The following is a 12,847-nucleotide window of genomic DNA, read 5'->3' as shown; positions in this document are numbered from 1 at the left end:
CCCGTTCGGAGACGTTTAGCTCACTGAGCCGCTAGTCTGAATCTTTCCTGCCCGAGGCTTTGGCCTGAGAGCGAGGGGGGGAAAAATGTCCAATTGTTCAGAATCAGAACTGGTAAATCGGAGTGTAAATAATCACCAGGTAGAACGTGTTTACATAAGATCTGTATCGTGGCCAGACGGCTCATCCAGCACCGTGCAGGCTCCCTGTAATGTTCTGTTCTCCTCAGGTTGTATGATTATTATGGTTTAATGATGTGGGCTAACCGTGGACGAGTGCTACTGCTTTAGAGGATCGTATTCACTGTTGGGCCTTTTATACTGTATAAGGCACGTTAGTTCCTGTGCTGAAAGTCTAATGGTGCCCATACACTAGGGCGATATTGCATTCAACCCTTTGATTTCTACCGCGTCGGTGTGATAAATTGCATGAAGGTACATCGAATCGCCCCCCCCCCCCCCCCCCCCCGATGCGATCTGAAACTTTATATGCCCCCAGATAGCCCAGCCCTCATTACGTCGCAAGATTTCAGGTCGCATGGGGTATGCGATAAATCGTATGATTGTATGAACATGGAATGCACAAAAAACCCACTTTTGATGCAATCTCTCGCACGGGGAGCTTTAAGGGAAATCGCATCGCACTCAGTCGCACAAGTGTATAGGCCCCATAACTAATGTATTGTTAGAGTGTGGGAACTCTGTTATTGAGAATATCGACACGAGCGGCATGTCCGCATGGCCAGTGACGACAGTTAGCATTTTAACAGCAGTTGGTCCGTGGCGTCATTCCTGCGATGACCGTTAAGCAGCCTAGATTTTATCACGTGGGAGCCAAATTAGTGCACCGCATCCCCTCACCATGCTACAGGTAACACGCTTTACCGTTCTCATCCAGATTCCACATGGTGTGAAAAATTTAATAAAAAGAAAATCATGTTAACGTTTTGTTCATGTCGACCTATCGACTGTAGACCTAGACACTGTTGACCGATTGACTGGACAGCAATTCTGCAGGCTTAAGGTTGCCTTATCTTTGACTGCTTTTAAACGTGATGCTTCATTGTGTCCCTATGTAGTTGATGGTTCATATTGTTGGCAGTTTTGTCTCCACCATAGTGGTGGCCATTTTGTATAGGACCTTTTACATAGTTCTACACTCGTCCTCAGCTGCAGAGGCAGCCCGGGCCCTTTGTCTGTCAGGGCTCAGTGCCCCCTTGATGGTAACCCTGCTACAGGCGACGTTCCTCTTGTTTCTGATCCGCTTCTGCCGTTGCTAATGACACTGTGTCCCCTTAGTACAGATTTGATTCTATTCTGTCTGATGCCATGTATGTAACCCAGCTTGCCGTCCTTTCCTTGAGAGGCGTGGAGAGTTGTACACTGCTGACGTAGTCTGTGTTTCTCTCCTGACCTCCTCGCTGAGATGAGATCAAATGTAGGTTGGATTTCTCTTAAGCAGTGGAAGCTTATCAGTCTCTATTACATAGTGTGTGTTCTGTAGGCCTCTGAACTGTCATATGCGCTTAGGAGGTGATTCAGGTTGGCTGGCCAAGCATGGACAACACCATGCTGCACTGCAGGCGGGGCAGAGTTAAATTTGGGTGTTATTTTGTTTCTGTGCAGGGTGAATACTGGCTGCTTTTTTCTTAAGGTACCCACACACTTATCCGATTTGGACAGATTCGACCCGATCCCGACGGGTTTTTGTTCACTTTTTCATTTGTGTCTCTTTCCACGTACTGTTATCCGTGTCGGCTTCCTTGCCCGTTACAGATTAGGTTTATATAATTGGTATTTTAGCATAATTAGAATGATGAGGTGTGTGATAAGCATTTGTCCATCTCGGACCCATCGCCTGACACTGGTGCAGGTGTAGGAAGCATTGGAGAACGATCACATACCAACTAATCCACTTCTGTCATATTTCAAAAACATCCTTTGATGTGGCAGTTAGGAGCTGATTAGTTGCTACTTATATCGCCATGCATTATTCCTAGCCTTTGTAGTGAAGTGCAGAGCACAGTAGGGTCTGATTCAGGTGTAGATACAGGTGCGGTTGCTGCTGCTTACACCTGTTGTATTACTGACCCAGTATCTGTTCACCTCTGACCCCCACTGGCTGGCTGCAGAAATCTATCTTTCTATATTAGTAACCCCACTCAAAGCAAAAGCTTCCAAATCTAGTCTGCTACCTTCTGTGTTTGTGCATGTGTGAGAAAGAGATGTAGTTTCACTCTCTGCCAGCAGATGGCAGTGTTTTGGATACTCACCGACATTAGACATATATATAGATGATATATATTTGACGCACATATGTCTATTAACATTTACTCATATAGCCTCGGTATATTCCATTGCATTTCCAGTAGGCACCAGCCTATACTATTCCTCTGATACCGGCACATTATCCGTATAGCAGGCATTTCCGCTGACAAATTCCCCATTACAGTCCTCGTTACATGGGGCCTTATTTTGGTTCACTCTTTCTGACAAAATCCTTCTTAGATGGACAAAACCATGTGCACTGCAGGGGGGCAGATGTAAAATGTGCAGAGAGAATTAGATTTGGGTGAGTTATTTTGTTTCTGTGAAGGGAAAATACTGGCTGCTTTATTTTTACACTGCAATATAGATCTCACTTTGAAGTAAAACCCCACCCAAATCTAATTATATCTGCACAAGTTACATCTGTCCCACCTGCAGTGCATATGGTTTTGCCCATCTAAGAAGGATTTTGTCAGAGTGAACTAAAATAAGGCCCATGGTTCCGTAGTGTGTGCAGTGGAAACATGCTACACTCCACAGTTGGGTGTAGAGCCCACTCTCCATTGGCCCTAAGGAGTCGGAGAACTCTACAAAATCTTGGGTTCGGCTATCTTAGCCAATGACAGAGGGGGAACACAGTAACTTTTATTTTCCTATACATTTCCTATTTGTCCCCAGGACAGTATGTCACATTACTATAGCATAAAACTATTGGGGATGTTTGGTCATCACTAACCTGATCACAATACTTACTGATACCCTTGTGCGATGGCGGATAGCACTACAGACCCCTGGATCTGCAGATTGTACTGCTACTACTGCTTTATGACTGACTGTGGTTGAATTCAATTGTTTTCGCTGCTGGATCTCCCGTCGAAAAGCAATGGGAAATCGCTAGATGATATTCAGTTGGCCTTTATCGCTATTTAGTATTTGGTTTCGTCATATATGTAGTGCAATGTGAGAAGTCCCGCTTCAGCGTTCGATCAGGACACCTTTTCACTCGCTTTAACTCACCGTCCCCGGGTTGACAATTGAATTCCCTCCATTGTTTCATATACAAAGTCCATAGTCCTGCTTTGGTGTTCCCGGGAATCTAGGCAACACGTCTGTGTGGTGCGATGGATAAACAACTGTCACAAGAACTCTCCACCCAGCCCCAGCGTCCCTTTATGTACTCGTGCAATCCTAAATACTCGCATCCTTGTGTGTGTCTGAGCCCCCCCAGTGTGAGGTGCCATAACCCGCTCGCCAGACAATAGCTGGAGGGTTGGCTGGGGGCAGTCTCGGCCTGGTCCCGAATGGACTGAATAGAGAAAGCAGGCTTGAGTGTGTGTAATATATACTACAGTATATATGTATAATAGATTTCTGCAGCTATTATCTGTATCCCCATGCTGCTCACTCCCACAGCCACAAATCTACAGCGTGTTACGTTGCATCTGTCTGCTGCAGCCCTGAATGCATGCCTATCGATGATTGATTTCAGCCCCCCTTCCAAAGGGAAGGCAGCCATAACACGTAAAGGGAGCGGATAAATGGCAAGCTAGCGGATGTAGCGTCACCAGGGATTTCCTCTTATAAAGGCAATACTCCATCTAGGTCACCCCTGCTCTCCAGGAGGAAGCGGCAGAAGCTGGCATACAAGTGTTAGGTCACTATAATACAAGTTACCTTGCAGCGCTTCCGTGCCGGGGGGGTGATCCGTATAAAGCTCTACCGCTTCCTTGTGTAATATCGTATAAATAACGTGCGCAGTCTCTTGGAAAGCGATGCAAAAACGTCCGGCACCTAGCACGTGTTCCTATGGGATTTTTAAGGCCAAATATTGATCTAGTTGTACATCGTGGAGGCTCTGTGCTTCCGGTATACACCATAATGGTGGCTGCTGTCCTCCGCGTAACGCCGCTCGCAGTGTAACCATCGCTCGATCCACAAAACTCGCCGATCGGCGAGACGTTGTGAATTGATCGGCAGTTCTACCTTTTTGCGATGGTTTCTTGGCAATATTACACGGCACATGATTTACGTAGTAATTAAAACGCTGTGATTATAGGGAAATGAAGCATTTGTTGGCTGTGACTGTCTAAGGCCTGGAACGTATGAATCATCCCAGAGTGGCAATGAAAAGCGGGACTTGTCTCAGCGCACTGCCTGGGGAAACGTGCGGTGACCTAGAGGTGGCAGCAGAACTGGTTCCTTCTCCTCACCTAGCACTTATTACAGCTACACCTAAACACTTAAAGGAGAAGCATTGGGTATGTGTGTTCCGGTTGAACCTCCTGTCTCCGAAATGCTTGGGACCAGAAGTGTTTTGAGAACTTTCCCGTAGTTTGGATTATTTGCATACCACAATTATATACATAGGTAATTCAATAATTTATCGCGCCCTGTCTCTCGACCTTTTTAATTGCAGTGATCTCCGCGTCCAGACAGGCTGGTACTAGATGCGTAAAAGTTACCCAAAAAGTGCTTTTCGGGTAACTTTTCGCACATCTCGGCTAGCTGGCATATTGGGGGGGGGGGGGGGGGCTCTCCCCGTGGCTCAGCGCGATGGAATGGACCAACAATTGAATCGCTCTGCTTCTGCGCTAGCAGCGTTTATGAAGTCCGCAGACTCGTTATGGCGACATTACGAATATGAGGCGTGCTCGTTATGGCGACATTACGAATATGAGGCGTGCCTTCAGCTTATGAAAGGAGTGGCTGGCAATCAGCGGTATCGCCCCTATTTATACTTCAAGTGTGTATTTAAAAGAGGGCATTGTTCCTTAATTACTTTTTATGTTCTGTCTACTGTTTGTTGTCTTATCATGCGGCGTATGACCGTGTATACCGGTATTAGGTTAAGATTCAGATAGGATTTCTACCAATTAGACATACATGGTATAAATTATATCTATATATTTATAATCTTCTTCTTGGAATTTTATTAAATCTCTTATCTACGTTTGTTGTCGGAATATAAAATGATTAGGTTTACCCAGGGTGTGTGTATTATATCTGTATTTGTTTATATAATTGGCTCTCGCGGCAGCTGCTTATTACTGTTCAAAAGCTGTGATTGGCTTGCGAACGGCGCAAAATTCAGACTGACACTGACACGGTAAAGCTTGGGGACACACTACATTACAAATAAGTGTTGCATCTATATTCGAAGGACCACTAAGACTCTTCACCGTCTCGGCCAAGACCGCTCCTGTGCTGCAATTATTTGGCTTTTAGAAGCATTCATTTTGGGTGATATAGTGACTCAGGGGCAGATGTCCTTAGCAATGGAGAGAGATAGTGGGGTATATGTACTAAGCCAGGGAGAGCGATCAAGTGACGAGAAACTACTTACCAACCAGATCTTAACTGTCATTTTTCAAACACAATCTGTAACAGCAGTTAGCCTTAAGCAGCCCATACACGGTCCGTTTAACGGATCCGTTTGGGACTTAATTAGCACATCGGATCGGATCCCTAGTGCATGTATGTGCAGCACATACTTTTTGTACCGTACTATGTGATGTGCGTGAGCGCGCATCGCATAGTACAGAACGGAGCCATACACAACGGACCGTGTATGGGCTCCTTTAGAGAGAATGGAATAACCAATCGGCTTAGTACATCTGCCCATTACATAGACTGTTAAATAGTTTCCATCCATTTCTGCTGCACCACGGGAGAGATCAGACTGAATTCTGTTCCGCGCATCCTTTACGAGCTGCTTAATATTATGACGTTCGTGTAGAAAGCAGAGGAAACTCGCCACACGTGTTGGGGAGGACGGACAAACTCCACACAGATAGGTTCCCAGTTGGACTCAAGCTCAAGTCCCCACTGTGTGTGTGTGTGTAGATTGTGATCAGGAGCCACCCTCAAAACCGTCTTGTGGTCGACCCAATGATCCCAACCCATTAGGAAGACAGTAACCTGGCACAATAGTCAGTGTCCAGCATTGCGCAGCAGATGAAGCGCGGCTTCGGAATATCTCGCTGCTGCTTGTTTGTGTGAAACCGGTTTTGACAATGGATGGGGTATTAGCACATACTGTAAACTTTGTGTTCATTTGTTTGACTCACAATGGTGCAATCTGTTACAAATTAACCAAGACTGCCGGACGTGTGACATTGGATGAGGGTTATATTAAAGAGTCAATAAACATGTTTACCACAACACTTGTTTAAGCCATTAACAGCAACAGGGTTAAATCTGCTCCGTGCGGCGTTGGCTTTGTTCAGCGCCGGGCTGATACGTTAATGGTTGTGTTTTGCCTGCTCCGTTCACAGTGTGCCCTGGCGATGTACAGCATTCCCTCTGCAGCGAGAGCCACATGTCCGAAGAATGCTGGAATTGCAGGAGGGGAGAACCCACTTCAACAAGAGAGAGCGCAACAAAAAGGAGAAGGACGAGCAAAAGGACAACGCTGACAAAAGCGCCTCGCAGAAAGCTCCCATAAAGTCCCCCAGCCCTCCAAAGAACTTGGCTAGCCCCAACACGCCTGTGACTGTGAGCTCGGGATCTCTGTCAATGCATTCCAGTAACGCCAAAGTGCGAAACTCCCCATCAGGAAACACACAGAGGTAGGCGTGCATGCCCCCCTCACCCTCCCCACCCCCTGTGTTATATGAAAGTATTGAGTGGGGCTAATTGGCCCCATGTGAAAACATGTATGTGTGTTCGTTTCCATGCTGCCAATAAAGTTTGGATGTTTGAAATATCTGCCACTTGTCTTGCTACTCCAGCCAATCAGATGTCTTCATCTCCTCTGGTCTGGTGCTGATTGGTCGGAGCACCGTTTATCATTCACAGGTTTTATCTCTTGTTGATAAATGCACCAATTATTGTCAATTATTTATTTTCAATGACATACCCTGGTACCTATGCTTAATAGGTCGACAATTTTTGTCGACGGTGACTAGGTTGACACCTAAGACTGGTTGAAATTGTCAGAAGGTCGACACAAGCTTAAGTCTAACATATAAAAGTGTTTCATGTTTTTTGATGTTGAAATGTCGACGTGGTCACCGTATAAGTGTCCTTCGTCCTCTCGCATGGATCGCTGCACTTCGGACATGGTGTCTCGCTGCGCTCAGCACACAATTATAGTCTTACTCTATTCCCACGTGGATTGTAAAGTATGAAACAAGTTGGTCTAAAGCAAAATAAAACATAAAAACTTATGTCGACAATGTGCATGTTGACTTTAAGCTTGTGTCGACCATATGTCGCTGTCGACGTAGGGTATGTCTACCATCCTTAAGTGTCAACCTAGTTTCCGTCTACCAATAGTGGTGGACCTAGTGACCCAGGGACTCTGTACCATGCTTACTGCTGGGGCTGTGGGGGTATTTGTCCAAACTTAGATGCCCTGGGCATAGCCGGGTGTTGTGCCACCACGTCCCAGCTATCAGATGGCAGAGCCTGCAAGGCTTCCCGGGACAGTATTGGGTGTTGTATAATGCACTTACCATACATCGTATGGACCCAGGCTTCAGTCTGAGCAGTGCGTATCGCTCCCTCCTGTGACCGTGAGAAGGCCATTATAGTATAGCGTATGTATTGTCCGCAGATCGCCTCTGGCGGCGTGTAATAATACAGCTCCGATTGTTGGTGTCCTGGATGTGCCCTTTGTGCAGATGATGCTGCCCAGCAGCTGTACGGACGCGCTGGCTGTTTGCAGAACTCTCCTCTGTGTACATAGAAACAGGCATCTGTATTGACAGAGCAGCTCTATTAGCGTCTCATGTGATCCGGGATCCAGGTTGGCTGCACAGTATAATACACTGCGAATCCAATGCAACTTCAATGCTAGACCGGGTTTACAAGCGGTGCGCAGCGGAACACGCTACACGCATATACAGGTATTGGGTACGTTACGTGGGAGTATTGGGGCCTTCTGAATACGCCCACCCCTGAATTTAGAGTTGCCCCCAGTGTTACCTATGGTAAACGTTTAAGTAGGTCTTTGGATGTGTGCCCCTTCCAGGCATCGCTCACCAGTCTGTTGTCGCAGCTTCTGTGCGAGAACCGGGTCATTCCTCCCCAGGTTCCTGGTATCCTATAACTAAGAAGCTGCCCTATGTACAAAGGGCCCGATTCAACTTCAATCGCCCAGCAGCTAATTCGCTGCAGGGACCGGCGGTGCTGCTCCGCGCATGCGTATCTGTGGATATGCGCGTGTGCAGTGCCGCTGTGACAACGCCTTTGGCAACTATCATAGTCGCCCTACGTGCTGCGTTAACCCGCTAGCTGAACTGTGAACCAACCTGAATTAGGCCCAAACTTAGGCCCCTAAATCATAGCATGCATCGGAATCCTCATGAAAGTGGCCTAAATACAAAACAATCAGAATTTTCCTGCGTTTCTACTGAATGCTTAGAATGCTTCTCTCTGTAGGTATTTGGGAAATGTTTAACAATAACATTGTAGAGTATTTTCTAAACAGCTGTAATTATTCCTCCGATAAATCCGGTTTGATTCCACGTGAGAACACATTTTGAACAGCGAAGGAGTCGAATACTTTTTCTAGCCATTGTGAATACAGCGTTTGTATGTGCAATAAAGTAAATATACTAACTATATAAGTATACTTACCTTGTGTCCTCTTCCCACAGCAGCCCAAAAGCGAAGCCAGAGGTTATGGTACACCCTCCTTCCGTCATGTCTCCTTCTGGCAACCCCCAGCTGGATGCAAAGTTCTCCAGCCAGGGGAAACAGGGAAGCTCCGCAAGTCAGTCAGCGTCTCCTTGTGACCCAAAGAGTGGCAACCACACCCCCAAACCGCTGCAAGGTCCCGGGGGCAGCATGGGACTTAAGAACGGGGCTGGCAACGGAGCCAAAGGGAAAGGCAAAAGGGAAAGGAGTATTTCTGCAGAGTCGTTCGACCAGAGAGACCCAGGAACCCCCACTACAGACTCTGAAATTAAAGGTAAGCTGCCGGCCCGTGTTGGGGAGACAATGGGCATTGGGATATATAGAGCTCCGCACGGTGGCTGCAGTCAGATGTCACAGAACCTCTGTGTGCTGGACAGAGCGGTCCGGAGTAAGCGTCACCTGTATACGGAACTCGCTCATCAAATAACTGTATTTGTAACGGCCAGTGTGCGGAGAATAATTCCTCTTGTACCCATCTTATTATCTCATGCAAAATGTGCATAACTTGGGGGATAACCATATCGTCTTAGGTGCCATGCTACTGATCATCCCCCGTTACTCCGCTCACGCTGTGTATTGCTGCACTCAGGAGAGCGAGCGGGGTTTTTTTTTTTTTACAATGAATCACTTGAAAATAGCTGTAGGATGAGGAAGTGTCTAATCGTGTCTGTAGCTGACAAGGTAATGACGGCAGTCGCATACCTGCCAGCCAGCGTTCACTCGAGGGGATTCCAGCAGTGATCTCACCCTGCGTATACCCTCGTGCGTAGACTGAGCTTGCGCTACCACTGTTGGGTGCATGTGGATTTATATAGCGACGGCAGCATGAACACCTACTGCATCACTGTGGCCGGGCATCCTGTAGTGGTGGCAGGAGAGCAGCCGTCCGTCTTACAGAAACCTGCCCGCCGGGAGTCTAATTAGCAGTAAGTTTGCAGGCAGAGTGTAAGCTCCTAGGCCAGGCCAGAGAGTCAAGGCTGCGCTTTTCTGTGTTCTCTGGGTCAGATCTTCCTGTGCTAACAGGGTATAAAGGGTTTGAATCACCCCTAAAGTTTTATATTATTTTGTTTTGTCCTAGTAGGTGGTGAAGTGATGAGAGCGTGATAGTGTTAGTCACTCTCTAGGGAGACACACACACACACACTATTAGAAATATATATATTATAGGAGTATTTCTGTGGTCAGATCTAACCTTCCTTTGCCATAGCGACCGCTGTTAGACTGTTCCTTAGAATAACCGCCACTCTGTGTATCCAGTAGCTGCGCTAAGCTGCCAGTCTCTCTGGGCCACAGCTGATTGGCTGCAACACAGCTCTCCTGCAAGTGGTCTGGTTACAAGTCCATGCACAGGCAGGTGTCTTAGCCAATAAGAAGCCGCTGTGGTCTCCTGGCTAAACACTCAAGTATCTACATTCAAATCTAGAACCAACAATAATGACTTAGTACATCGAAAAATAGAAGAGATGCACCAATCACAGAGAAGCAGGTAATACGTCAGCGACTCGTACTGGAAGCATCCGTGATAAACGCACAATATGGGCCTGATTCTGGTTTCCAAGCTCCCCTGCACGTACTCACAGGGGAGAAATGTTTTACAACTGCGCATAGGCCCCCAGAGGGTCAGCACTGCTTGTTTAGGCAGACCGCGTATGGAATTAGGTCTGGTGACTTCTAATAGAACCTGTTTTGCAGTGAAGATGAGCACAAGAATGACCGTATCCGACTTCTAACCTCCTTTTCTTCCTGCCCTCAGACAGCAACACTACAGATCCAGCGATGCCCTTGGAATGCCACGCCCCCCACCCCATGCCCCCTTCCAATACCTCCGTTCCCAGGTCTTCCACCCCTTCCCTTGGGCCGACAATGCTGGATTCCACACCTGGAAGGAAAACGCCGACTAAAGTGGTCTATGTCTTTTCTACTGAGATGGCCAATAAGTGAGTAATATTAATTACCGATTGCTCGTGTCTGTGTAGTGTAAGTGCGGCATGGAGAGGGCGGTCGAAGATCGATGATCCACAAGAAAATCTCTGGGGTAGATGTATGAGGCCGTGATAAGGGAGGAGAAGTGACCCATGGCAACCAATCAGCTGCTCTGTGTAATTTTATATTATGCAAATGATAGAGGTTGCTTCAGTGCTGATTGGTTACCATGGGCCAATTCTCCTTCCACTGCTTCATACATCTCTTGTTCGCGTTTGTTGCTTATGTATCATATAGCTTGCCCGATACCCCGCTCACAACAACACTGCTTACATCTCTTCATTTGTACGACGGTCCCAAATGTTCGCAAAGCACAGTGGACGGGACCCTCTTTCCCCTGTTCTGTGATGCTGAATCAGCCGAGAGCAATCATTCCCTTGTTACTTCTGTAAAACGCACAGTCTTCCCGCTGCTGGCCCAGCGCAGTCTTATCAGCGGTGTCTGCCCGCGGTTCCTCACACTGTTATTCTCCAGCTGATCAGGTTATCTACAAGCCTTTCATTAACATCTTCCTCAGCTTGTAGGCAGCGCTGGGGGTCAGCTGTCCGACCGAGCTGCTACGCTCTCCCAATAACGGAAGCATCTATCAGCGGTCCTGGCTGCCTGCCCAGGTTCTGTTGTAGTGAACAGAGGACGGAGAGATTGGAGCGTTCGCTCTGTAAACCCCAAAGTGTCATCTGTCGTCTGGCAAGTCCAGCTCACAAGTAGATGGTCCAGAAAACTTCATCTTCTTTTATGTAATCCTAGATTTCAAATGTGTAGGACTTACATTTTTTAGTTTTTAGAGTTTTTGCCCATATCAACCAGTCAGATGATAATCGATAGATCCCACTTTTTAGTAAATGTACCCCTTGGGGGGGGGAGGCTATTCAAACTTGCCGGCTATTTCCGACAGCATTGAAGGCGGATCGCGACTAAACAGATCCGACTTTAAAACCAGTGGAATCTATTTTGTCGGAAAAGGCCGCAGATTGTCGAACTCACGTCCGTTTTTTTGACAATCCGCAACAGTTTTCGAAAGCACGTCCACTTTTGAGACTCAACAGGCCGAACATTGAGTTCCACCTGTCGAGTTATCTGTCGAGCGAAGCAAAAACTGCCTGGGATTCCGACTGTCGGAATCACTTATTGAATACGACCCCTAGCCTTAGCTTCCACCCTCCACAGGTGAATGTTCAGTAGGAATCCAGTCCTGGATGTATTGTCAGGTTTTAGGATTCGCAGTGTGCCCCGGTTTCTAAGTTAGATTGTGTGTGGGGATGGGGGGGAGGGGGGGTGTTTAGCGTGCTGCCTACTGAATCCCGCGCCTTACCTGTCCGCCGTGGTTACCTGCAGAGGGCTGACCTGTCTCTTTTATCCCACAGAGCTGCAGAAGCCGTTCTGAAGGGGCAGGCAGAATCCATTGTCCTCTTCCACATACAGAGCACCTCAAACAGCAAAGCTGAACGCACTTCAACTCCTACGGTGGGTATTCCTTCCTGTGCGTCGCACTTGTTCACTCTCATCGCTGCTGATCCCATTATAAATGTGACAATACCCATGCATGGGCTGAATATAATGGCAATTGTTTAATAAGTGGGAATATTTGGACGGATTGTGTGTTAGACAATGCGGCTCTTGGCGGAAGATTTACCTAAGGAGCCGGCGGTGGTTCATGGTCTGTCGGTCATTGGCAACTCGGTCCAAGGCGTCAGTGATCTGTGGCTGTGACAGCCTGCTCCACCCCTTGGTGTGTAACGTGTACAGGAAGTTTAATGGATATACAGAGGCAAAGGCCAGAGTAGCTGCAAGCTCCAGGTTGTGCCTTTTATATTGCTTTATGTAGCCACCTTCCTAATTAGTTTCTGCAATCAGTTGGGTTCCCATCATTTTGTGCTTTTCTGAAGCTTGCAGGGATTCTTTCCCTCTTCATACAGAAAACGCGTCACTGGGTTGTCACGGATCACCTTTGCAGCCA

The 12,847-nt window shown here is 47.2% G+C and overlaps 1 protein-coding gene across 3 annotated transcripts in view; it reads left to right on the top strand.

The window, feature by feature from the left end:
• BCL9 (BCL9 transcription coactivator) overlaps window positions 1-12,847 on the top strand; it is a 177,299-nt gene that overhangs the window by 151,441 nt on the left and 13,011 nt on the right. For all 3 annotated transcript variants that reach the window (XM_083171638.1, XM_083171639.1, XM_083171637.1), the window contains 4 exons: window positions 6,540-6,833; window positions 8,868-9,181; window positions 10,661-10,844; window positions 12,255-12,354. In XM_083171638.1, coding sequence (XP_083027764.1) covers window positions 6,595-6,833; window positions 8,868-9,181; window positions 10,661-10,844; window positions 12,255-12,354 — 837 coding nt within the window. In that variant the 5' untranslated portion in view covers window positions 6,540-6,594. The remainder of the gene's footprint in view (window positions 1-6,539; window positions 6,834-8,867; window positions 9,182-10,660; window positions 10,845-12,254; window positions 12,355-12,847) is intronic.

Source organism: Crinia signifera, chromosome 2 (genome assembly GCF_055691185.1).
Source record: "Crinia signifera chromosome 2, ASM5569118v1, whole genome shotgun sequence".
NCBI classification, from domain to species: domain Eukaryota; kingdom Metazoa; phylum Chordata; class Amphibia; order Anura; family Myobatrachidae; genus Crinia; species Crinia signifera.
Note: the sequence above shows the minus strand (reverse complement) of the source record. Positions and strands in the feature narration are given on the sequence as shown.